Here is a 26,242-nt window from a genome sequence, read left to right as displayed (position 1 = left end):
AATTCTTTTCATTTGGGGGGTAATTCTTTGGGAAAAGTCCTAGTAAAAATGTCAAAATAATATTTTATTTTTTCTTAATTACATGTCAAAATAACTTAATAGTTGCTTTTTAAAAGTTTTGCATACTGGGACAACTAGGTGGCACAGTGGATAAAGCACTGGCCCTGGATTCAGGAGGACCTGAGTTCAAATCTGGCCTCAGACACTTAACACTTACTAGCTGTGTGACCTTGGGCAAGTCACTTAACCCTCATTGCCCCACAAAAACTTTAAAAATTTTTTTAAAAAATTAAAAGTTTTGCATACCAAATTCTATCCTTTTCTCCTTGTCTACTCTCCCCTCTCCCTGAGATGGCAAGCAATCTGATATAGGTTATACATGTGCAATTAAGTAAAACATTTCCATATTGTTCATTTTGTACAGTTCTTTCTGGAGGTGGATAGCATTTTTCATCTGGAATCCTTTGGAATTGTCTTGGATCATTGTATCCCTGAGAATAGCTAAGTCACTCACAGTTCTTCATTATACAATATTTCTGGTGCTGCATACAGCACAACAGTTCATACCTCTGTCAATAGTGCATTTGTGTTCAGTTTTGCCATAGCCCCTCTAATATTTATCATTTTCCATTTTTGTCAGTTTAGCCGATAAGAAAAGTGTCAGGTAGTACCTAAAATTTGTTTTATTTTGCTTTCTTGTAGTCAATAGTGATTTTGAGCATTTTTTCATGTGACTATAGATATCTTTTATTTCTTCATCTAAAAACTGCTTGTTCATTTCCTTTGATCATTTATCAATTGGGGGGAATGACTACTATTATTATAAATTTGACTCACCTCTCTGTATATTTGGGAAATGAGACCTTTATCAGAGATACTTGTTGCAAAAATTTCCTGCAGTTTTCTACTTTCCTTCTCATTTTATTGACATTTGTTTTATTTGTGCTAAAACTTTTAAATTTACATAATCAAAATTATCTATTTTATATTTTGTATTCTCTATATATATTGTTTGGTCCTAAATTCTTCCCTTATTAATAGATCTGACAGGTAAACTATTCCATTCTCTTCTAATTTGTTTATTGTCTTAACTTTTATGTGTAAATCATGGACCCATTTAGACCCTATTTTGGTACACAGTGTGAGATTTTGGTCTATACATAATTTCTGTCATAATGCTTTTCAGTTTTCCCAGTAGTTTTTTGCCACATGAGTTTTTCTTTCAAAAGTTAGGATCTTTGGGTTTATCAAAAGATTACTATGGTCATTTACTATAATGTATTGTGGAATAGATTAGGTAGACAATACATTATAGTACTGACCAAAGAAATCTTAAGAGGAGCAGCTAGGTGGTGTGGTGGATAAAACACCAGCCCTGGATTCAGGAGGACCTGAGTTCAAATCCATCCTCAGACACTTGACACTTCCTAGCTATGTGATCCTGGGCAAGTCACTTAACCCTCATTGACCCACCAAAAAAAAAAAAAGGAATATATGGTCTTGAAAATCTAACTCTGTTCTAGTGATGGCATTGTCAAATGACAGTGAACATTTGGGAAGTCTGTTATTGTTGTAATCCAAAGGTCTTATGCTGCTTTTGGGGCAGCTAGGTGGCACAGTAGATAAACACCAGTCCTGGATTCAGGAGGACCTGAGTTCAAATTTGGACTCAGACCCTTGACACTAGCTATATGACCCTGGCAAATCACTTAACCCTCATTGCCCTGACCAAAATAAAAGAAAAAAACCCTTAGAAAGAAGGGATCTTTGAGCTCCCTTCTGATAAGGGGGGTCTTCAACATGTTCATGTTATATTTCTTCTTGGGACAAATTAAATTGGTATTGTTTTTTTCTGTCTGTCTCTGATCTGGTTTTTAGCCATGTCCTCTGATCTGTTTTTGGTAGGAGACTTATGTTCTCTGATACGGTTTTTTGTAGGAGGACAGGTATGGAAACAAATTGTAGGAGATATGATTAATTTCTCTGATCTGTTTATAGAAGATAGGCAGATTAAACCATATTTTATTTTCTACAAAATAAAAAAAGAATGTTGTATTCTGTCAAAGGCCTTTTCAGCATACATTGAGATAATCATATGATTTTTCTTGGTTTTGTTATTAATAAGGTTAATTATGCAGATGGTTTTCTAATATTGTACCAGCCCTTTATTCCTGGTATAAATCCCATCTGGTCATAGTGCATTGTCCTAGTGATAAATTGCTGTCATCTTCTTGCTAGTATTTTATTTTAAAATTTTGCATACATATTCATTAGGGGAACTGGACTATAGTTTTCTTTCTCTGTTTTTTCTATTCCTGCTTTGGGCATCAGCACCATATTTGTGTCAAAAAAGGAATTTGGTAGGACTGCTTCTTTGCTTATTTTTCCAAACTGTTTATAGAGATTGGAAATAGTTGTTTTTTAAATGTTTGGTAGAATTAACTTATGAACACATCTGGCCCTAGGGATGTTTTCTTAGGGAGTTTATTGATAAATTGCTTAATTTCTTTTCTTTTCTTTCTTTCTTTCTTTTTTTTTTTTTTTGCAGGGCAATGGGGGTTAAGTGACTTGCCCAGGGTCACACAGCTAGTAAGTGTCTGAGGCTGGGTTTGAACTCAGGTCCTCCTGAATCCAAGGCTGGTGCCTTCTCCACTGTGCCACCTAGCTGCCCCCTTAATTTCTTTTTCTAAAATGGGATTATTTAAGTATTCTCTTTCCACTTCTGTTAATCTGGGCAGTTTATATTTTTGTAAATAGTGATCCTGTTTGCTTAGACTTTCTGATTTATTGACATTTTCTTGGGCAAAGTAGCTCCTAATTGTTGCTTGAATCTCATCTTCCTTGTTGGTGAATTCATCCTTTTCATTTTTATGCAGGTAATTTGATTTTCTTTCTTTTAAAAAAATAAAATTAGTAATTGACTAATCTGTTTTATTGGGTTTTCCCCCCCAAAACTCAGTTCCTATTTTGTTTATTAGTTCAGTGGTTTACTTCCAATTTTATTCATCTCCCCTTTGATTTTCTGGATTCCCGGTTTGGCATATAGCTGAAAACTTTAACTTTATTCTTTTCTTTTGGGATTATCACTGTATTGCTGAGAGTAGCTAAGCCATTCAGAGTTCAGCACACAGTATTGCTGTATACAATGTTCTCTTGGTTCCATTCAGTTCACTTTGCATGAGTCCCTGTAAGTCATCCAGTTGTGTTTTGTTTTAAATCATCCTGCTGGACATTTCTTATAGCACAATAATATCCCATCATATCCAAATCCAGAGAAAAAATGGATACTATCTGAATACAGATGGAAGCAGGCCGTTTCTCTCTTTCCTTCCTTCTTTTTCTTTTCTTTTCTTTTGTTTTTGTTTTTGTTTTTTTTTTTTTGCTGGGCAATGGGGGTTAAGTGACTTGCCCAGGGTCACACAGCTAGTAAATCAAGTGTCTAAGTCCGGATTTGAACTCAGGTCCTCCTGAATCCAAGGCCGGTGCTTTATCCACTGCGCCACCTAGCCGCCGCCCCCTTCTTTTTCTTTCTTTTCTTTCAATTTTTTCTCTTTCTCTCATTTCTTAATTTCTTTCTTTTCTTCCCTCCCTCCTTCCTTCCTTCCTTCCTTCCTTCCTTCCTTCCTTTCTTTTTTCTTTCTTTTGTCTTCTTGTACAAAATAACTAATATGGAAACATTTTACGTGATTACACACGTATAAACTATAGCAGATTGCTTACCATCTCACAGAGTGGAGAGGTGAGGGAGGTGGGGAGGGTAGAATTTAGACCTCAAAACTTTTTTAGGGGGCAGCTAGGTGGCACAGTGGATAAAGCACTGGCCCTGGATTCAGAAGGACCTGAGTTCAAATCTGACCTCAGATACTTGATACTTACTAGCTGTGTGACCCTGGGCAAGTCACTTAACCCCCATTGCCCCACAAAAAAAAAAAGAAAAAAAAACTTTTTTAAATGTTTAAAAATTGTTTTAACATGTAATTTTGGAAAAACAAAATATTATATAAAAATGTATTCTTTTCCTAGTTTGTTTGTTTTTTTAGTTGCAGGCCCAATTCATTGTTCTGGTCTTTGTTTTGTTGGTGTAAATATTCAGAGATATACATTTTCCCCTGAGTCCTCATTTGGCTCCTATAAATTTTGGTAGGTTGTCTCACTGTTGTCATTTTTTAAAATGAAATTGTTTATTTTTTCTATGATTTGTTCTTTGACACACCCATTCTTTTTTTGTTTGTGGGGCAATGGAGGTTAAATAACTTGCCCAGGGTCACATAGCTAGTAAGTGTCAAGTGTCTCAGGTCAGATTTGAACTCAGGTCCTCTTGAATCCAAAGCCAGTGCCACTATTCCACCTAGTTGCCCCTGACCCACTCATTCTTTAGGATGAGATGTTTGGGGTTAGTTAATCCAATTTATATTCAGTTATGATTACTGAGTATTTCCCTCAATCTTGTTTTTCCTCATTTAGCCTTTGCTCTCACCCTCTTCTCTATGCTGTCACTCCTCAAAAGGGTTTTGCTTCTGACTACCACCTCCTTGAAACTGATCTCCCTTCCTCCAGTCCCTCTTTCTTTTCTCCCCCTTATTTCCTACTTCACTGCAGGGTAAGACAGATTTCTATTCCACACTAAGAGTGGATGTTATTCAGTCTTTGATCCAATTCTGATGAGAGTAAGCTGGAGCATCACCTGCCACACCCCCATATCCTCCCCTCCACTATAAAATATCTTATAATATTAACTTATTATAATTTATTCCATTCTACCTCTCCCTTCTCCCAGCAAATCCCCCTTCTCTCACCCTTTAACTTTATATGTTTCAGCCATGCCCTATATCTATGTATACTCCATCTAAACTGCCCTAATAATGAGAAAGTTCTTAGGAGTTACAAAAATAATCTTCCCATGTAGGAACAGAAACAATTTAAACTCACCGAATCCTGTATATTGTCAATTTCCTGTTTACATGTTTATGCTTCTCTTGAGTCTTACATTTATTTTTCTATCATAAAAATATTTTATTGTTTTACAGTTACATGTAAAGATAGCTTTCAACATTTGTTTTTATACGATTTCTAGTTCCAGGGACAGGTAGGTGGTGCAGTGGATAGAGCCCTGGCCCTGGAGTCAGGAGGACCTGAATTCAAATCCAGCCTCAAACACTTGATGCTTACTAGCTGTGTGAACCTGGGCAAGTCACTTAACCTCAATTGCCTCACCAAAAAAAAAAAAAAAAAAAGATTTCTAGAAGGTGATCGGTGGATTCTTTCAATGACTATTTTATCCTCTGATTCTACAATATCAGGGCAGCTCTCCTTGATAATTTCCATTTGGTTAACTTACTTTTTATAATAGTCTTAAAATTATTTTTTTTTCCTAATTTTTCCTTATGCTCTCTTATTTGATTTTTTAATTCCTTTCAAAGTTCTTCCAAGATTCCTTTTTGGGTTTGTGACCACTTGATGTTACTCTTCAGGGTAGGAGTGGCTTTCTTTTACTGCACTAACTTCCTCTGAATATGAACTCAGATCATTTTTTATACTAAAGTAGTTATCAGTAGTTGGGTTCTTTTTCCTTTGCTTATTCATTTTTATTTTTAATTTGTCTTGTTTTATTTATAGAAGCTTAATACCATCATTATCATCAAGTTTTAATACAGACTTGTGGGTAATTTGCTAGGCCTCAAGCCCTTCTAACCCTTGTTTTCCAAATTCTGCCTTGGGGGTAAACCTCAGGGACTCCTCTCTTCCTCCCCTGTGCCCCAGCCAAGCTGTCCAGAAACATTCAGCCTAGGCCAGGTAAAATCCAAGCAGAAAAATCAGTAAGGAGAAAACCATAGATTTGCTACTTGGTGAGAGAAAAGAACTTTCATCCATCCATTCTTCTCCTTTTTCTACCGTAAAGGGACCTCTGATAGCATCCCTTATATGGGCACCTTGAGCATTTTCCTTACTCCTATTGTTGGTTACCATACCCCATCTAACACTGACATCAGCCCTACTCCTACCTTTGGAAATGCTCAGCTTCTTACCCCTCTCCCTAACCTTGCACTGAATGTTATCCCAAAACTAATGCTACCTCCTCACCTCAGTGGCTAATGAAGTCCCTACCCTAAATATCAAAGGTATCCTTGCTTCAGGGAATAGCTAGGTGGTACAATTGATAGAGTCCTGGCTTTGCAATCAGGAAGATGCGTTTCCATGAGGTCAAATCCAGCCTCAGACACTTAGTAACTGTCTGTCCCTAGACCTAATTTTATTTGCCTCTGTTTTCTCATTTAAAAAAAAAATCTAAACATTTTTGCTTAAAGATTTGAGTGCCAACCTCTATTCCTCCCTCTCTCCCTTTACCTCTCCTTTCCCTGAGAAGGTAAGCAATCAGATATACCTATATCTACATATTCAACTGTGTCAAATAATTCTACATTAGTCATTTTGTACAGCAAGATTCAAATAAAAGAAAAAAGAAACAGTAAAAATAGCATGTTTCAGTCTGTATTCAGTGAATATCAGTTCTTTCTCTGGAGGCAGATAGTATGTTCCATCACTGGTCCATTGGGATAATCCAAAGGGCCTTCATACATTACTCATCTTGGAGCATACAGGGGGAGAAAATAAGGAGTTAGGGGCAAATAATATGTTCACTTGATTCTGTTGAGAAACTGGGCATTTTGCCAAAGAGAAATGGATTCTTGTCAAGGATCATTACAATTTCCTTCAAATATCTGAAGGGCTGTTATGGGGAAGAGGGATCAGTTTTGAGAGAAGATAGATATTCTATATGCTCATCCCAGGTTTTGGTGGGGGTTTTGTACAGGGGTTTGGACTCTATACTCAGAGTTGATTAAATAGATTTCCACCATGTTTACACTGAATGGAGAAAAAAAAGGAAGGAAAAAAGAGCAGGTAGGTGGTGCAGTGGATAGAGCACCAGCCCTGGAGTCAGAAGGACCTGAGTTCAAATTCAGCTTCACACACTTGATACTTACTAGCTGTGTGACCCTCAGCAAGTCACTTAATCCTGACTGCCTCACCAAAATATTAATTAATTAATTAATTTTGGTCTCATGATTGAAATACCCAAGCATTGCTTATCCATGGCTATTTGGACCTAGTTAACCTAGTGTTTAGAGACAGGCTTAGGTAAAGTTGCCCAGTCACCCATCACATGTAGAATAAGTGTGGTGCCCAAAAACTTACTAAGATATTTCAGAAGGGAGTGAATTCCTGGAATTACCACAAACCCCAGGAGTTCTCCCTTACAATCTTTTTTTTTTTTTTAAGTGAGGCAATTGGGGTTAAGTGACTTGCCCAGGGTCACACAGCCAGTAAGTGTTAAGTGTCCGAGGCCGGATTTGAACTCAGGTCCTCCTGAATCCAGGGCCGGTGCTCTATCCACTGCGCCACCTAGCTGCCCTACCTTGCAATCTTAAAAATGATTAATCTCCAAACCTCCAGAATCTAAGATGTTTTTAACAGTCCTACAAACTTTAACTGGCCCAGTTCCATGTCCAATCCTACTTCTGACACCAAAATGTCAACCAGATCAGAACTGGTCTCTAACCTATGTATGGCCCGAGCCACACAGAGCAGGTTAGAGACCAGTTAGTCAAGAATTAAAGAGAAGTTTTCTTTTCAAAGTGAGGAAAAAGACTTGCCAGCAAGGAGGAGCTATAGACACATGTACCAGGGCCCTGACCCTAGTGTGTATGTGTGTGTGGAGGCGGGGAGGGGCTAAGGTAGTGTGGGGAGATCTCAACACTCATTCTTGTGACTGCCCAGTGAGCTGTAGCCCTGACAATGAGGGAGCAGCAAGCATGTGACAAGTTAGATTCATTGCAGGACTTTCTGAGTTTGTCCAGTGTCTTTGATCAGAGAACACCTGGTAAGTTATATGACTAGCCCAGAAGGTGAGATCATCTAGAGGGCGATCACAAAGGATTGTTGTCCTTCCAAGCTCAGAGCACAGCTTGATTGCTGGTCCTTAGCTCTGGAAAAAAGGGGGGTCTAAGTTTTATTTCGTCACTATGTACTAGGCACAATACTAAACATTTTATAGATATTGTCTCGTTTAAACCAAATGATAATTCTGTGAGGTAGATACTATTATTATCTGCATAGCTTACATAGCTAATAAGTGTCGGGGACTAAATTTGAACTCATCTCTTTCAATCTGGATGTAGGAGCTTTGACTTTGTTATCTTCTTCTGAGGGTGTATTTTGATTATCCTTGTCACCAAAGAAGCTTTCTAGGGTCAGCATTTTTTTCTGTCTGCTCATTTTCCTACCCTATTTCTTGACTTTTTTTTAAATAAAATTTTATTTTCCAAAATATATGTAAAAACAAATTTTAACATCAATTTTTTAAAAAAATTGTTCCAACTTCTCTTCCTCCTCCATTCCCACCCCCCACCCACTAGAACTCAAGCATTTCAAAATAAGTTATACATGAGTAGTCATGGAAAACCTTCCCACATTAGCTAGGTTGTGAGAGAAAACAGTCAAAAAACTCCCAAAACTTCAGAATGAGGAATTGTCAAAGAGAAAATTTTTTTTTTAAAAAATGTGTATCCAGAGGCAGCTAGGTGGCACAGTGGACAGAGCACCAGCTCCAGCATGGGTAAAACAACCAAGGGAGGTCAAGAGTCAGAGCAGAGCAGGCATTGAAGACAGCCAGAGAAAATGACCACCACCACCAATAGCAACAACAGTGATCCATGGTGTCAAAGGCTGCACTGAGGTCAGAGAACAAGGCTGGATAAAAGACCATTGGATTTGGCAACTGAAAGATCACTAGTAACTTTAGAGAGAGCATTTTTGGCAAAATAATAAGGTCAAAGAGCAGACTATAAGGGGTTAAAAAGAGTGATTACCTAATGGTGTGTCCTGGTTAATTGTTCCCTTTTAATTGATTTAACTTATTTGATCCATGTTTTTAATGCATAAAAGTCTTCTTCCCCCTGTATTCAGGGTTCACTCTAAACTGGGACGGTTTGGTACCAATTGATTAGGCAATTGGCACACATTGCCGAATAAATTGATGTGCTTGGGAGCTTGAGCTGTTGGTTACTCAATCTTTTCATCTTTCACCTACCACAATAAGAAAACCCTAGCAATGTCTCTTGCTCTAGCTGAGATATGGAGAACTTTGCATTGATGGGACTGGTTCTGGCTCAGCTCTTTCATATATTCAGAGGTACCCCGTGAAACCTAGGTTCAAATCCTGTCTCTGACATTTGCTAACAGTACAGCCAAGTAAAACTTGTTTAATCCCTTTGAGCCTGTTTCCTCATTCATAAAATGGGCATGTCAATACCTGTGGTATCCACCTCATAGGGATGCAATGAGTATCAAATGAGTTATAGAAGGTGCTCGCCAAACATTACAGCACTATAGACAGGGTACCCCCTGGTTCCTAGGTTGGCATGGAGATTCGATGGCATAATATATACAAAACACTGTAGAAATGTCACCCAATATGCCTGATAATGAAAAGGATCACATACCCCTCATCAGTGAAGCCATAGGTGTGTTCATGCATTATCTGTATACAATGTGTGTGTGTGAAGAACTTTGCAACCAAAAAAAAGCACCACAGAAATGTTGGGTTTTGTTGCAGCAGCATCCTCATGCTCTACAACATCGTCACTATCACCAAACATTAAACCATATACTCCTTGCGGTCAAAGACAGTTTCATTTTTGTTTTTATCTCCCCAGTGTTTTCCCCCTGCACTGGGACAGAGGTTCTGCTGAGGGCATTTGGGGAGCATATCGGGAAGCTGCTACTTGGTCCTACCAAAATGAGGAGTAAGCTCAGGGGATAAATTTAGTAGATTTCCCACCCCAACATCCTCCTCAAATTGACCTGATCTTGGGAAAGTTAACCTCCATCTTATTGCCTAGAAAATGGTTAGGCATCCCTTCTTTACCTGCCTCCCCCAACCATCCAGAGATCATCAGAAGCATGAGTTAGGTAGAGAGTGTGTGGTCACCTTCCTGGAGAGGACTTGGAAGCTTTGGGTCAGGGGTCACTGTGAATGCCTTGGGGTTTAGAGTCGGGCGTCACAGCTGGAAGCTTCCATCCAATATGGCACGGTGCAAATCTGGGGTCAGTGGCTGGAAGATCCTGGATTTTCTGTCCAACACATACAGGGGGTCAAGTGTGGCACTCAAGTCAAAACCCTCTCGAACCAGTCGAGACTTAGTGAGTTTAAATGAGCCTGTGCTTTCCAAGGAGTCCTGGGAAGAGGAAAGAGGAGTCACTGAGGATGACTCTGGATCTCTACCCCTTGATCACAGACACTCCCTTTCTTTCTCCTGTGATTTCCCGGCACATCCAGGTCTCGCAGGCAAGCTGCTCACCTGGATCCGAATGAAGTGCGGGGCAGCATAGGCTGGGAGAGCCTTCTCAATGAACTCGTGCAGTTTCTGGCCATCAAATTCTTTCCCAGTTCTCAGCTGCACCGCTGCCATCCCAACCTTCCCCTCACAACCTGTGGGCATGCACTGGGTCACAAGGCTGATGAGAAGATGGGGTAGGACTGCTCCCACCTGGTCACCTTCTTCCAGTCTCCCCATCCAGCCTGGGAGCTTCTTCCCTAAGCATGGGGCAGGTCTAAGACTCTCAGGCTCCTGCCTGTCCAAGTTTGTCAGAATATGGCAAGGAATCCTGTCATTCATCTCCTCCAGGAAGTCCACCCAAAATAACACGCCCTCCCCCTGCTGTGTAGGGACGTTCTCTCCCTTTCAGTGACGGGAACATGAAAGGGGGTTTTTCTGGGTCAGTGCCACCTTGGTCCCTCAGGAGACCCTTGTTCCCAGACCAGAAATTGCCCTGGTCACCAATGACCATCTCTCAAAGGTGAGCTGTCTCCTTGATGTCATAATGGGTCTTGAAGACAAACTTTCTTCTGGCTGAAAATAAAAATGTCCTCCAGGGTCCCTGTCTCTCCTCCCCTCTTCTTCCCAAAAGCAGGAGGTAAATTCAGTGCAAATCCTCATCCTATCCCCTTCCTTGTCCCCTCCCTTCCGCTGGCGTTTCTCACCCAGTCCAGAGCAGCCTTTGGTGTAGCCGCTTTCTGACTTCAGCAGCAGCACAGCAGAGTGGACAGCTCCTGCGGCAGCCTTAGGCCAGGCTGGAGCACAAGGACTACCCCTCCCCCATAGCCCTTTCTTTCCTTCTCCAAGCAACCCTGAGCTCTCACTTTGGGGGCAGGGAGATGACACTTCTCCTCTCTAACCCTTCTCACCAGGTACCGGAACACCGTAGACATTCACCTCTTCCAGGAAGTCCACTGAGGCCAACACACCTTCCACCTCCCGTGTGGACACATTTTCTCCCTTCCAGCTGTGGGAACACGAGAGGGGTCTTTCTGGGTCAGAGACACCTTGGGCCCTGAGGAGATTCCCACGCCCTGCCCCGAAGCTACCCTGGACATGACATCCTCCTCCATGGAAAGCAGCCCACCTCTTCCCATCTAAACCTGGAATCCTTCCCCCCTCCCTCCCAGCCCCAGTCCAGGAGGTCTTTTCCCTGACCGGAATGTGTCACCAATGCGGTCTTGGAAGTAGAGGAAGCCATCTGAGTCCCTGGACATCAAGTCCCCAGAATTGAAGTAGATATCCCCTGGCCGCACCACATCCCGGAGTAGCTTCTTCTCTGTGTCCTCCCGTGACCCAAGGTACCCCAGGAAGGGTGAAAAGCTGGTGACGCGTGATACCAGCAGCCCTGTTTCCCCTGGGGAGAGAGAGCCCACTACAGCAGAGAAACAGAGGCAGGGATGGCATTTGTGGGAAGAGCCTCTGGGATTGAGAGGGGACTCCGCTACGAGGTGGCTATTGTCCTTCCCTCCCACCCCATTGCCACGTCCTGACCCTCTTACCAGGCCTCACTGGGATGCAGCGACCCTTCTCATCCCGAATGGGTTTCTCTGTCTCAGTATCAAACTGGATGAGCTCAAAGGGATTGAGCAGCTGAGGGAAACAAGGAGAAAAGGTGTGGGAATGGAAGGCAGACAAGGGAATACGAATTTCTTTTTTTTGTTTTTGTTTTTGTTTGTTTGTTTTGCAGGGCAATGGAGGTTAAGTGACTTGCCCAGGGTCACACAGCTAGTAAGTGTCAAGTGTCTGAGGCCGGATTTGAACTCAGGTACTCCTGAATCCAGGGCCGGTGCTCTATCCACTGCGCCACCTAGCTGCCCCTGATTTTTCAAGTCTTTTAAAAGTTCTTCCGAGAACTCTTTTTATGCTTGGGACCTTTTGACATTTCTCATTGAAAAAGGACTGGCTTTTTATCTCCATTATCTTCCTCTCAATATGAACCCAGATCTTCTCTGTCCCCTAGGAATACGCATTTCTTAAATGCCTACTATGTGTCAGGCACTGTGCTAAGTGCTTTGGCTAAGAGCTGGAGAGGGGCTTCTCAAGGCTGTGGGTCACAGGGGTCAGAGGTCCTGGGATCAGCTACTGAGTCAGGGTTCAAGGGACAGAGGTCCCAGCATCCCCCAGCAGCAGGACCTCAGAGTTGACAGTCCCAGGGTAGGGGGAGTGGAGGGATCCTGCTCACCCAAAGGAGAGGGCTGCTCTTGCCTATAGCCCCCAAACGTCCAGTGTAGTTAATGAAGCCCACATTCCCCTCTGTGGATCCATAGAACTCGCAGATTTTAATGGGCCCAAAGCGCTGCAGGAACTGTCTCCAGACCTCTTGCCGAAGGCCATTCCCCACAGCCATTCGGACCTTGTGCTCTCGGTCACAGGGTCGCTGCAGGGAGAAGGCCCAAGGTCACTGGGGGAAGGGGAGAGTTCCCCACGGGGGGAGACATGGGAGAAGGGTCACTAGTGAGCTGTGTCCCTCAGGATAAAAAGATTTACCTGAAAGGAATCTTACCCTGGGTCAATGCAGGAAGGGATCTCCTCTATATTTCCATGGCCAAGAGTTGCCCTAGGTTTTATCTGGGCATCATGAGGGCTTTGTGGTCCCCCCCCCCCCCCCGGGCTAACCTGCAGAGGGAGAATCTTACCTCAGGGGTGTTGCACAGGTAACGAAGGACCTCTCCAACGTACTGAATAACAGTCACCTGATACTTGCGACAGTCATCCCAGAACCTTGAGGCTGAGAACTTCGGGGCCAGGACACAGGTGCACCCTGGACCAGGCAGGAGAGCTGCTCAGACTATCCATTTCTTACAGGGTCTCCGACTATCCCAGATCCCTCAACACCCATCCCACTCCTACACTCTGTCTCCTCAATCTATGTCCTTTGCAGGGTCTCTGTAGATCCGGATGTGGGAAGGTAAGTCATGACCCAAGCACCGGAGCAGTGACCTGGGGATTGTAGAAGGTGTAGTCCAGTGCCCCCCAGGTCTCCCGGGAGGGCCAATGTCTCTGCCCTGCACCAGGGGAGAGCCCACCTCCTGTGAGAGTAGCCCAGGGCAGAGATTAGCTCCCTAAAGATCAGTGCCACCAAACAGGCATAAAGGCTGAGGGGGGCCATTTCCCCAGCACCACCTTCACCCCCCCAGGTGGCAGAGGAGACCTCCCCAGAGGTCCCACAGAAGTGATGGGCATTGTCTCAGTGTCACAGATCAGGGGACTCATGTGCCTCCCGGTCTTATCTCCCACATAATCTGGGAAATCAGGTCCTCTTTGGTTTCTCAGGCCTCAGCTTAGGTCATGGGACAGAGTTCCTATGCCCTCCCCCCAACCCCAAAGTCAGGGGTTGTTGGGCTTGAGGGAGAGGGCTCCGGCCACTGCTGGTAACCTGGCCAATCATAGAGAGGAACGTAGGGCCGAGAGCTCAAGGAACTTGGAGATTCCTCATTTGATCAATGGGGAAACTCAGACCTTGTCCAGGGTAAACTAGACTACACTGGCACTCGATGAGCCCAGAGACTGGCATTCCTGCCCAGCAGCCAGTCCCAAAGGCCCTCACCTTGCTGGATGCTGCCCATGATGCCAAGCAGCAAGGCAGAGGTATGGTAAAGAGGCAGGGCTGTGTAGATGATGTCGTTCTGCCGGACCCCACAAACTCCCATGGTTGTCGCTATCATCAATATCCGCTTGTGGGTCAAGATTACTGGCTTGGGGAGTCCTGTTAGGGAGGCATGTGCAAAGGGAGAGGCCAAACCAGTTGGGTTATAAGGATTGCTTAGGCGCCTGATGTACTCAGGGCATGGGGTTTAGTACTGAAAACATGAATGGCAAAAGAAAGCAGCCAGCCAGCTATTGGGGTGGCAGCTGCCAAATAGCCTCAAACAGACGAGCTACAGATGGGAGTAATTAGAAATAATCAGCAGGGGCAAGGCACTGGCACTAAAGGGATCAGGAGAGTCTTCCTCTAGACCAGGGCTTCGTCAATTTTTTCCAGTCACAACCCCTTTTCTCCAGAAAAATGTTTACATGACTCTGGATCTATAGGTAAATAAAATAGATAGACATCATAACCTTTTACTGTTGCCAAATTTTTTGTGATCCCCACATTCAGTTATGCCACCCCAAATGGGGTTGTGACCCACAGTTTAAGAAGCTAGGCTCTGGGGGCAGCTAGGTGGTGCAGTGGATAGAGCACTGGCCTTGGAGTCAGGAGTATCTGAGTTCAAATTTGGCCTCAAACACTTGACACTAGCTGTGTGACCTTGGGCAAGTCACTTAACCCCAATTGCCTCAAAAAAAAAAAAAGAAGCTAGGCTCTAGAAGGTAGGATGTTTTAATAATAATTCTTGTTATTGGTCAGTGACCTTTAGTGGTATCTGACTCTGTGACCCCATTTAGGGTTTTCGTGGCAGAGATACTGGAGGGGTTTATTATTCCTTCTACATCTCATTTTACAGATAAAGAAACTGAGGCAAAGTTATGTGACTTGCCCAGGGTCACATAGCCATAATGTGCCCATGGCTAGATTTGAACTCAGGAAGATGAGTCTTCCTTTTTTTTTTTTTTTTAAGATGAGTCTTCCTGACTGTAGGTCTGGTGCTCTATCCACCATACCACCTAGCTGCCCTTTTAATAATAATAGCTCATGTTCATTGAGCACTGCTGGGAATTCACAGTTACAAGGCATGGGGTCAGAGGATGAATGTTGCCCAGAGCAGTTTTTCTCACCTGTGGTCCCAGAGGTGTAGATGAACAGAGCCGGGCTTTTAGAGGTGACTCCAGCTCGAATCTGGGGGGACACTGGATCAGAGGAGGCTGCCTCTATGCGGTCCTTCAGGGGCTCCACACCCCTCGTGGGGGAGGTGGAACTCAGGTAGAAGCACCGGATGCCCTGGGCCATCAGCTTTGGAAAAATGGGCTCCACAACCTCCTGTAGCTCTAGAAAGGAAGGCAGTGTTATCAGGGAAACTGAGGCACAGAGTTGCAGAAAGATCCACAAAGAGACTCAGATTGAGAGAGAGAGAGACAGAGAGACAGAGACAGAAAGAGACAGAGACAGAGACAAAGACAGAGTATATTGTTAAGGATAAAGTTCGGATTCGCTCCTACAAAAATGACACTCCAACACCAGGTGAAGAAAATTAGATTGAATGAACATTATAGTACAGGAAAAGAGATATTAGTTTTGCAGCAGCAATAAAGTAAGCAGCCTAAAAATGTTACTATTAAAGCAAAAGTGACCACTATGTAAATATTTAGAGGGAAATACATCACCAAATGGGGGAAGCACCAATTCCTGGGTCCATTGGCTGGGGGTCCCGGTACAGCCTCCCAGAGTCCTGATTGGGAACATCCCGGGCAGAGCGTCCTCTCCATGGGTGAGACTCCAAAGAGGCTGGGGCTTTACTTTGACTTATGTAGGACTTTAAACAAAAGTGGCTTGAAGCCACCAAGAGTGGCTTGTATGATGGGCTCATTCTATAACTGACAACAAGTGAGTTCATGCAGCATCACTGCCAGAAAAGTTGGAATAAACATTAGTTTCTCAGGACATACTCCTGAGCAGGGGCCAACCCCCCAGGACTACCCCCGGAATTGTTTATAGTTCCCAGGAATGGCTAGTTCCTGGGAACCTTAGGCAGTTAATGAGATATGCCTAGAAGGGACCTGGCCAAGATCCCAGCAGGGTATCCTCCTTCACATTCCCACTCTCGGTCAAAACAAGGGAAATTTCCCACGTTAAGCTATAGCTAGAGTCTCACAGAAAACATCTGGGAGTTCATAGAGGGGGCAAACACAGGTTTGTGAGCTAGGCCTATGCCTGGATGATCTTTTGATATTCATTTACCTTTCACAGAAAGAGACAGACAGAAAAGAGACAGACAGAGAGACGGGCAGAGACAAAGAGAGACAGAGACAGAGAGAGACGGACAGACAGAGACAAAGACACAGACATACAGAGAGAGAGACAGACAGACAGAAAAGACAGAGACAGAGACAGAGAGAGACAGACAGACAGAAAAGAGACGGAGATAGACAGACAGACAGAAAAGAGACAGAGACAGAGAGAGACAGACATACAGAGAAAGATACACAGAGAGAGACAGACAGACAGAGGAATAGGGGCAAAGATTCAGAGAACGAGACAACTGGGGACTGAGAGATCCAGAGACACAGAATCTCCAAGCTTCCAGGGACCTTCCTGCCCATCTAATCCAACCTGTACCTGAAGAAAAGAGCTGTCTCCAACATTCCTGACAAGGCATCATCTAGCGCCTCCTTGAACACCTCCTGGGAAGGGGGGCTCAGCACATTCCACTTGGGGACAATGCCACCTGCCATCCAGTTTCAAGGAGCCTCTTCGCCATTGCCCTTCCCCATGTCCCCCCCCCCCCCCATGGCTCCTGGTTTGGCCTTCTGAGGCCAGACAGAGGAAGTCCGTCCCACATGACCGATGGACCTTCCAAAATGTGAATCAGGAAAGACTCCGCAACTCTGATCAGTGCTATAGGACAGTTCCAAAAGCTGCGTGATAGAAAATGCATCCACCCCCAGAGAGAGACTCTGAGTGCAGATTCCAGCAGATTTGTTTTCACTTGATCTTTATTGCTTTCTTTTCCTGCAGTATCTCTGATGTGGAAATCTGTTTTCTATGACTTCATATGTGTAACTGATATCATGTTGCCTTCTCAACGGGAGGGAGGGCAAGGGGTGCAGGAGGGAGGGGGAAACTTTGGAACTCAAGATTTTAAAAAACATTAATTTTTAAATGAAGAAGAATTTTAAAAGAATATGAAGTGAGAGCATAGGAAAAGGATTCTGGGAAGATGGCAGAGTAGGTCAGAACACTTTCGGCTCTCCACATTTCCTCAAAAAAAAAAAAAAAGACAAAACATCACCTCAGAGCAGCAGAAATAAACTTGGAGTAAAGCTTATGTCCTTCTAAGATAATCTGAGAAGACCCCAGGAAAGAACCCCAACCCCTCCAAGATGTCTGCAGAATCTGCAGACAACAAGTTGCCCTGGAGGCAGCTGGGCTGAGAGGTGGTCTCAGTCTTAGAAATTGTCATCTCACAGATGGTGGGGGTCTGCAGATTGAATAGGAAAAGACTGAAAAACCTTGCACTGTTGGGGGATGGGAAGTTCAGCTGGGCACACCAGACACTTCCCAGGTTGGGACTGCAGGGAGAAGGAGCTAGCACAGACCTAGTGAGTGCAGTAGTGAGGGGCAGGGACCCCATGGTCTGTGGGCACCTGCAGGAGGGAAAAGTCCCTGGTTTCAGCTCCAAGGCAGAGAAGACAGTTTTAGTTTGCAGCCACTGGAGGGATTGCAAGGTGCAAGATCATTTGTGTGACAGAGTGTGGCTGGGGTCTGGCTGAGGCTTAGGAGTGAGGAGGAGAACCTAAGGCGGGGATCTGAAACAGACCTCAGAAAATAACTGCTAAAAACCCATAATAAAACAAAAATGAAGATGAACAAGCAAAAGAGAAAGAACCAACCACTGATAGTTAGTATGGGGACAGAGAAGATCTGGGTTCATATTGAGAGGAAGATAATGGAGATAAAAAGCCAGTCCTTTTTCAATGAGAAATGTCAAAAGGTCCCAAGCATAAAAAGAGTTCTCGGAAGAACTTTTAAAAGACTTGAAAAATCGGGGGCAGCTAGGTGGCGCAGTGGATAGAACACCGGCCCTGGATTCAGGAGGACCTGAGTTCAAATCCGGCATCAGACGCTTGACACTTACTAGCTGTGTGACCCTGGGCAAGTCACTTAACCCCAATTGCCTCACCAAAAAAACCCCCAGAAAACAAATAACCAGTAAAAGACTTGAAAGATCAAATAAAAGGGAGCATCTAGGTGGCACAGTAGATAAAGCACTGGCCCTGGATTCACAAGGACCTGAGTTCAACTCCAGCCTCAGACTTTTGACACTTACTAGCTGTGTGACCCTGGGCAAGTCACTTAACACTCATTGCCCTGGAGAAAACAAACAAACAAACCAAAACCGAAATAAGAGAGATTGAGGGAAAATTAGGGGGAAAAATAAGAGCTATCCAAGAAAATTATGAAAAGAAAGTCAACCAGCTTGAAGTAGAGAACCAAAAATTTAAGGAATTAAAAAATTCCTTGAAATCTAGAATTTGGAAAGGGGAAGATAATGATATTCTAAAACAACAAGAAATCATAAAAACAAAACCAAAAGCATGAAAAAATAGGAAAGAAAGTGAAACATCTCATAGAAAAAACAACGAATCTGGAGAACAGATCAAGGAGAAAGAATATAAGAATAATCAGACTACCTGAAAATTACAATAAAAAAGAATCTTGTTCCAATATTACAAGAAATTATGAAGGAAAATTGCACTGAAGTTCTAGAACAAGAAGGCAAAGCAAAAATAGAAAAAATCCATCCATCACTGCCTGAAAGAGATACCAAGGAAAAAACCTGCAGGAATATCATAGCCAAGTTTCTTGGGGGAAGGAGAAAATATTGGAAGCAACAAGAAAAAAAAAACAATTTAAATATCATGGAGCTACAATAAGAATTACATAAAACCTAGCAGCTACTATGTTCAAGGACCATAAGTCTTAGAACACTATATTCTGTAGAGCAAAAGAGATTATGACCAAGGGTAATTTACCCAGCAAAGTTAAGGATAATCAGGAATGTGGAAGGGGGGGGGGTGGTTAGGGGGAAGGACATTCAATGAATTGAAAGACTTTTAGTTTCTGGAGACAAAATCCCAGAGAACTTAAAGGAAAATTTGACATGTAACATCCAGGAGAAATATATGGTAAATATTAAAGAACAATTATAAGGGACCCAATGACAAAGGGTTTACTTCTTATGTGTGAAAATATTATCAGTACCTTTATGACTGTCATTATTATTTGGGTAGTTTGATAGAAAGGCTTTGGCTGGACTGAGTATGATGGTGTGATTCTAAAAAAAATAAAACTGCAAGGAAAGATAAAAAGGAGTAATTGTCTCATAAATGAGGCATAAAAGGAAAAACTAATGCAGAAGAAGCTAGTAAAGGGGCAAGGCAAGTAGTAATGGAACCTAACTCATCAGGAATGGGTTACAAGGGGATAGGGAGAGAGAGAGGATAAGGGAGGGACTGTTAGAGGGGTGGGTAAGCTAAGGGATAGGAGGGCAAAGTAGCAGGTAGAAGTAAAGCAGAGTGAGGAGGGATAGGGTAAATAGGGTGAGAAGAATAGTGAGGAAAAGTAAGGAGAAAGATAAACAACAAGTATTTGTAGCTTAGAATGTGAATGGGATGTATTTATCATAAAACAGAAGTGGACGGCAGAATAAAAATTTGAATTCAGCAATATGTTGCTTTCAGGAAATATAAAAAGGAGACATACACAAAAAGATAAAATAAAGGGCAGGAGTAGGATTTACAATGTTTAAAAAAAAACCAAACACCATAGGGGCAGCTAGGTGGTGCAGTAGATAGAACACCAGCCCTGGAGTCAGGAGGACCAGAGTTCAAATTTGGCTAAAACACTTACTAGCTGTGTGACCCTGGGCAAGTCACTTAACCCCAATTGCCTCACCAAAAAAACCCGACAAAACACACACACACACACACATACACACTAAAACACAGGGATAGTAATCATGATCTCAGACAAAATTAAAGTTAAAAGAGATTTAACCAAGAGAAAAATAGAGAAACTACATTATGCACCAGCAATATCAATGAATATTGTTTTCAACCATTTAATCACTATAAAATATCTGAGCATATATCTGCCAAAATAGACACAGAAACTATTTGAAGATAAACGTAAAACACTTTTTATACAAATAAAGTCACATCCAAATAACTGAAGTAATATTAATTGTTCATTAGTAGGTAAAGCCTATATAATTTTTTTTATTTGTTTATTTCTTTTTGGTGGAGCAATGAGGGTTAAGTGACTTGCCCAGGGTCACACAGGTAGTGAGTGTCAAGTGTCTGAGGCAGGATTTGAACTCAGGTCCTCCTGAATCCAAGGCCAGTGCTTTATCCACTGCGCCATCTAGCTGCCCCCCAGCCTATATAATCTTTAAGGTGACAATTTTACCTATGGATTCAATGTCATCACAATCAAATGATTAAAAAACTTATTTTATTGAGTTAAAAAAATAACAAAATTCATTTCGAAGAACAAAAGATCAGGAACTTCAAAGAAACCAGGAAAAAGATGTAAAGGAAATCGTTTTAGCAGTATCAGACATTAAACTATTGTTGAAGTATAAAATGGATAATTTCAGTTATTTCAAATGAAATCTTTTTTGTATAAATAAAACCTATGGAGCCAAGAATAGAAGGAATGCAGAAAATCAGGAAAAAAAATTTCATGGTCAATCTCTCAGATGGAATGTGATTGGGTTGGAATCTTGCTGTGCTGTAGGAGATGATGAACTGGTTCTCTTGGGAAGGCATGTAAAGACTTGGACCAATGTAGGAAGATGCTATCCACCTTCAGAGAAACGGATGATGGGTGGAAACAAGCATAGTATGGTCTTACATATATGTGCATGAGTGTCTATGTACATACACACACGTGTGTATATACACATATATGTATACAGACACATATACATATGCACACACATCTACATCCATCTACACACATATATACATACATACACATATATACATACATATATATCTCCACACTTAATCACAGCTCTCTTTGCAGGGAGGTGGGGTGGAGGAGAAAAATAGGCAAGTAAAAAGTACACAGCAAAGAACAAAAGAAAACCAACCAGGAGGGAAAGAACTGCTGGGCAGATTTGAAAACAGGGTGTATTATTTATTACATAGGTTTTCTTGAAATAGAAATTTATTGTTTTATATTGAATCCTTTCTTATGTTCTGCTGTGCACTAGCCAACATTTTTTTTTTCCTTTGCTCATTTTGTATTTAAGGTTTTTTGTTTGTTTGTTTTGTTTTGTTTTTTTGGTGAAGCAATTGGGGTTAAGTGACTTGCCCAGGGTCACACAGCTAGTAAGTGTTAAGTGTCTGAGGCTGGATTTGAACTCAGATCCTCCTGAATCCAGGGTCGATGCTCTATCCACTGCACCACCTAGCTGCCCCTGTATTTAACTTTTAAATTAAAAAAAAAAATTAAAAATATCAGGCGAGCTCTCATGTCACCCTGAGTCTTCTCTTCCAGGCACTAGTCACCCCCATAGTTTCTCTAACTGATCTTCATGTGGCATGGTCTCCAGGCACTTCATCCCCCACTTTTGCCCTCTCCAGCTCACTGATGTCCTTCTTAGACTGTGATTCTCAGAGATGAGAACAGTCTGGTAAAGGTGGAGGACAGGATCAACTATCCAAGACAGCCCAAGAAACTGAGACGGACAGAGCCAGGGATAGAGGCAGAGGCAGGGACAGGGACAGAGGCAGAGCCAGGAACAGGGACAGAGGCAGAGCCAGGGACAAGGACAGAGACACAGGCAGAGAGAAGAACAGGCTCTTGGATGGGTGAGCTCCATCACACACTAACCTACCTGGGTCAGCCACTAGGATGCAGGACCTAGCACTGAGCACAGCATGGAGGAGGGAGGCCCCTCGGAGGTGGGGGTTGATCCAGGCGACCTGGCAGCCCAGCTTACTGAGGCCAAACCAGAGACTGAGGGAGGAGATGCCCTGGGATCCAAGGAAGAACAGAGACGCCACATCTCCTTCTTTCAGCCCCACAGATCCATGTAGGGCTGCACCCAGGGCCCGGGCCACTCGGCAGCAACTTCGATCCATCTCCCCCAGGCTCACCTGGAGGCCAGAGATTGTGTCCACCACCATCAACCCGTCTGGATTAGCTCTGGCCCGGGCCTCAAATAGGTCCACAAAGGATGTGTAGGAACCTATGTGGCCCAGGTTCATGTACAGAACGTTGCCAATATAGACCAAATCTTCTGGCAGCCAGCGGATCCAGGCCGGGAACCTCTGGGCCAGGTCCCCAGGGAGCCATCGAAGAAGCCAAGGGAGCCCCAGGGAAGGGATCAACCACAGCCACTGCCAGGGCCACGGGACCAGCCACAGGCTCACCAAGGGCACAAAGAGGAGTAGGGTCGTCACCCTCAGCCTCATCCTGGACTGACCAGCAGAGAAGTGAGGGGGAGAGCCCCAGGCATGGGGAGGGTAAGCCTGGGCAGCCACCAATCATTAACCCAGTCCCTAGAAGCAGCTGTCCTTGGCCCCTGGACGCCCTCCCCTGCCTCTCTCTGGCTCTCCCTGGGCTTCTTTCTTCATCTCTCTCTATCTCTCCACTTCTGTCCTTGTCATTCTCTTGCTATCTGTCTCTCTCTGTCCCTCTCTTTCACTCTCTATCATTCTGTCTCCCCCCCCACCTCCTTTTCCCTCGCCCCCATCATTCCTACGCCTTTATCAACATACAAGCCTCTGGCTCCCCATCTCTCTGTCTCTTTGTCACCCTCAGACCTTCTCCCCACCTGGTCCCTTTGTGACTCTATATAATCTCAGGCCTTTCATCCCCATGGCTCAGGCAACACCCTCTCTGTGCTGCTACGCCCTTCCCCCCACTTCTGACAGCCCATCTCCTTTCTCTTGAGCCTCTTCTGTGTGTGTGTCTCTGTCTCTGTGTCTGCCCCTCTGTCTCTGTCTGTCTGTCTCACCCCTGAAGGGACGATGTGTCCATCTCAGGGTTTGGAGGAGGGGCAGTCCCAGAGGGCTCTTTGAGATCTGTCTTAGGGCATCCAGAGGAGGGGGGCCAGGATTCGGCTGGTTCTCCTGGGCCCCAGAGGACAGTCCCCAGAGCAGTGGGAGAAGCAGAAGAGAGACTGATGCAGGCTAGATGTCAGGAAGGACTTCCCCCAGCCAGAGGTGTCCCAGCGTGGGGCAGGCTGCCTCAGAGGGGCTGGGCTCTCCCCTGGTGCAGAGCAGGGAGGCTCCTAGGGTTCCTCCACCTCTGGCATTCTGGGAGTCTCCAGCTGAATCCCATAGTGAGGAAGCCTGAGGATACAGGGATGGAGGCATCTCAGGGCCCCAGAGGGACTGAGCCCAAGACCAATCAGCAATGTTCTCAGAGTCCCAGCTGAGGCTTGCAAAGGGCTGTTGTGAGAAGGTAGAAAGGAGCCCTTGGGTGCTGTCCTGGCTAGTCAGGCATTGGCTAAGTCCTGCTCCTGCCCTCCCCCAAGCATCTCTGCAGTGGATGTAAGGGACTGTGGTAGGACCTCTAAGAACCTCTCCAGTACTGATGGCTCAGAGCCTGGGCCCCTACAGCCTCTTCACAGGGAGGGCAATCCGGAGGAAGCCTCTGCTCTGGGGTCCCCTAACTGATGCCGTCCCTTAGTGTAGAAGTTTCCTTTTGTGCTAAAGCAATTAAATTTTTTAAAAAATTAATCTTAAAAATATTTTATTATTTTCCAGTTACAAGGAAAGATAGTTTTCAACATTTTGGGGGGTGTGGGGCAAGGAAGGGTTAAGGGACTTGCCCAGGGACACACAACTAGGAAGTGTCAAGTGTCTGAGGTCAGATTTGAACTCAGGTCCTTCTGAATCCAGGGCCTGTGCTTTATCCACTATGCCACCTAGCTGCCCCTCAACATTTGTTTTTATAATATTTTGAGCTCCAAATTTTTTCCCCTCCTTTCCTTCCCTCCCCCCTCAAGAAAGAAAACAATCTGCTAAAGGTTATATTTGGACAATCACATTAAACATATTTCTTCATTAGTCATGTTGTGAAAGAAGAATCTGAACAAAAGGGAAATTCTTTGGGCCTTTTTCCCTCCTTCCCACTCATTCCACCCCCCACAGAACAATGAAAACAGCCCCAAACAGGGAAATCTCCACCATGAGTGCATAGTCCAGCAGAACCAATTCCTGCCCCGGCCCCAGGCACATCAGGAATTCCAGCAGGATGGCCCCCTTAAGCCTCTGGATTTGTGGCAGATCCATTCAGTACCAGAGTTCTCCAGTCTTTCAAAGTGGTTTTTCATTATAAAGGTCTCGTTTGGCCACCTCTCAGCTCTTGTTCATAGGAGTCTTCCCAACATCATGGGAGTATTATGGGCCCCAGTTGTCCCAGAAGTTGTCTGGAGAGGTCAAGGAACTTTTTCCTTGAAACCCCAGGAGTTTTCCCTTGAGATCAAGGAACCTTCTCCTTGGAACTAAACCAAAGGACAGACATACCCAGAGAGATAAATAGCACGGGATCCTACTGAGCTAGCTCCAGGACCACCCTCCTCACCCCCTAGAGGAGATAATCCTGTTAGATATGGCTGCACTAGGAAAGGACAAAGAAACCACCCACCAGGAGACTGTTACCCACCAGGACAGAGTTATTGCCCATCACCAGATTGCCCCAACCCATCAACAGACTATCTCCAACACACCCATCACCCAATAAGGCACATTTCACCCATACCATCTTAGTCCTATAAAAGGGTGCTCCCCAGGCTAGTTAGGGAGGAAAGTATTTTAAACCTTCCTCCCGGCCAGTTTTTCTCAGATCCATTAAATTTTTAAACACTTTGTCTTAATGCAAATATCACAATAAATCCTGACTTAAAAAAAAATCTTCTTACTAGCTGTGTGACTTAACCCCAATTGTCTCACCAAAAAAAAGAAATCTTATTAGAAGACATGTTTCACTTAAAATGAGACTAGAATACATTAAATTACAACTGGATCTATTTTCCCAAATGGTATCATTCTCAATGTATCTAATGCCCTACTATTAGCACTTCAATATGAGACCATTATTATCAATAAACTCATTTTTTAAAATCCAGTGATAAAGATAGACAGTTCCCCAGATTTAAATTGAACCTGATTAACCCTAACCCTAAAATTTCTGAAATTGGAGATCAACTCCTAATTAAAGTTTTAACAAATTTCTTAAAAGCTGATTAAAAAAACAGCAAATTGTAGTCACCCTTCAACTGCCTTTCTGTGTAAATTACCTTTCTGACAATTCTGCTTTGAGTGGCAGAGAGGATTGCATAATTCAGTGCAAGATAAGGGATTTAGCTAGGACAACAAGGGGGAAGAAGAAAAACAGCTTGCCTTTTACTCAGGTACACACACACACACAGAGAACATTTTAACATAAATAGCACTCCACAAGGACAGATACAAAAAGGGTAAACAGTAGTGGTAAAGATTCTTAAAAATAACTTAGAAAAAAAAACCCTCAGAATGCACAAATTAAGTCCTCCTCCAATCCTCAAAACCCTATTAATCTGAGCCGGATCAATTGCTCTTTTGTTTCTTTGGAGGCACCCCATCAAAAGAAGAAGGCAGTGATGCTGCTTCCACTGTCCTGATTTTTTTTTTTTTTTTGCTAGTGTCCTGACATTTTGCAATAGAAACATATTTCATCATCCTGTGGGTTTGAGGCTTGGTGTCCAGAGGGATGAGGTCTTGGGGTTTGTTGCCTTCCCTCTGTTAATTGTGGGTTCATGATATGCCTCTGTTTCTTTCTTTTCCTTTTTTTTTTTTGTTCTACAATTTCTTTTTCCTTTTTTGATTTAGAGACCTTTCTCTGAGGAACAAGAGTCTTATTTTCCTTTTTCCCCCTCCCCCTCTTTTTTTACTCTATATTTTCTGGAAGGGAAGAGAGTTTGGATTCAAAAGGTGTTCAGAAAAGTGAGCACTACTCTGGGCACCAGATAAATCAAGATTAAGCCACAAAGAAATTGATTTTTTTTTTTTGGTGAGGCAATTGGGGTTAAGTGACTTGCCCAGGGTCACACAGCTAGTAATTGTTAAGTGTCTGAGGTCACATTTGAACTCAGGTCCTCCTGAGTCTAGGGCTGGTGCTCTGTCCACTGAGCCACCTAGCTACCCCCCAAAGAAATCAATTTTACTGCAGTCAAAGGAACATGGTAGTGTGTGGCTCAGACTTA

The 26,242-nt window shown here is 43.5% G+C and overlaps 1 protein-coding gene across 4 annotated transcripts; it reads right to left on the bottom strand.

Moving 5' to 3' along the window:
* Positions 1 to 9,671: 9,671 nt before the first annotated feature.
* SLC27A5 (solute carrier family 27 member 5) lies at positions 9,672 to 22,504 on the bottom strand. 4 transcript variants are annotated; one of them, XM_043995779.1, is made up of 10 exons: positions 21,884 to 22,502; positions 15,096 to 15,305; positions 13,927 to 14,085; positions 13,016 to 13,140; positions 12,562 to 12,756; positions 11,879 to 11,969; positions 11,535 to 11,733; positions 11,246 to 11,343; positions 10,359 to 10,489; positions 9,672 to 10,235 (listed from the first exon to the last, which is right to left on the bottom strand). In XM_043995779.1, the coding sequence occupies exons 1-10, from the start codon at positions 22,461 to 22,463 to the stop codon at positions 10,059 to 10,061; spliced, it is 1,965 nt and encodes a 654-aa protein (XP_043851714.1). In that variant the 5' UTR covers positions 22,464 to 22,502; the 3' UTR covers positions 9,672 to 10,058. The 4 variants fall into 4 exon arrangements, 3 of the variants coding, with proteins under 3 accessions (XP_043851714.1, XP_043851715.1, XP_043851716.1); XR_006355677.1 differs by having other exon boundaries at positions 10,096 to 10,235; positions 11,274 to 11,343; positions 21,884 to 22,504; XM_043995780.1 differs by lacking the exon at positions 12,562 to 12,756 and having other exon boundaries at positions 21,884 to 22,503.
* Positions 22,505 to 26,242: the final 3,738 nt, after the last annotated feature.

This window comes from Dromiciops gliroides, chromosome 3 (genome assembly GCF_019393635.1).
Source record: "Dromiciops gliroides isolate mDroGli1 chromosome 3, mDroGli1.pri, whole genome shotgun sequence".
NCBI classification, from domain to species: domain Eukaryota; kingdom Metazoa; phylum Chordata; class Mammalia; order Microbiotheria; family Microbiotheriidae; genus Dromiciops; species Dromiciops gliroides.
Note: the sequence above shows the minus strand (reverse complement) of the source record. Positions and strands in the feature narration are given on the sequence as shown.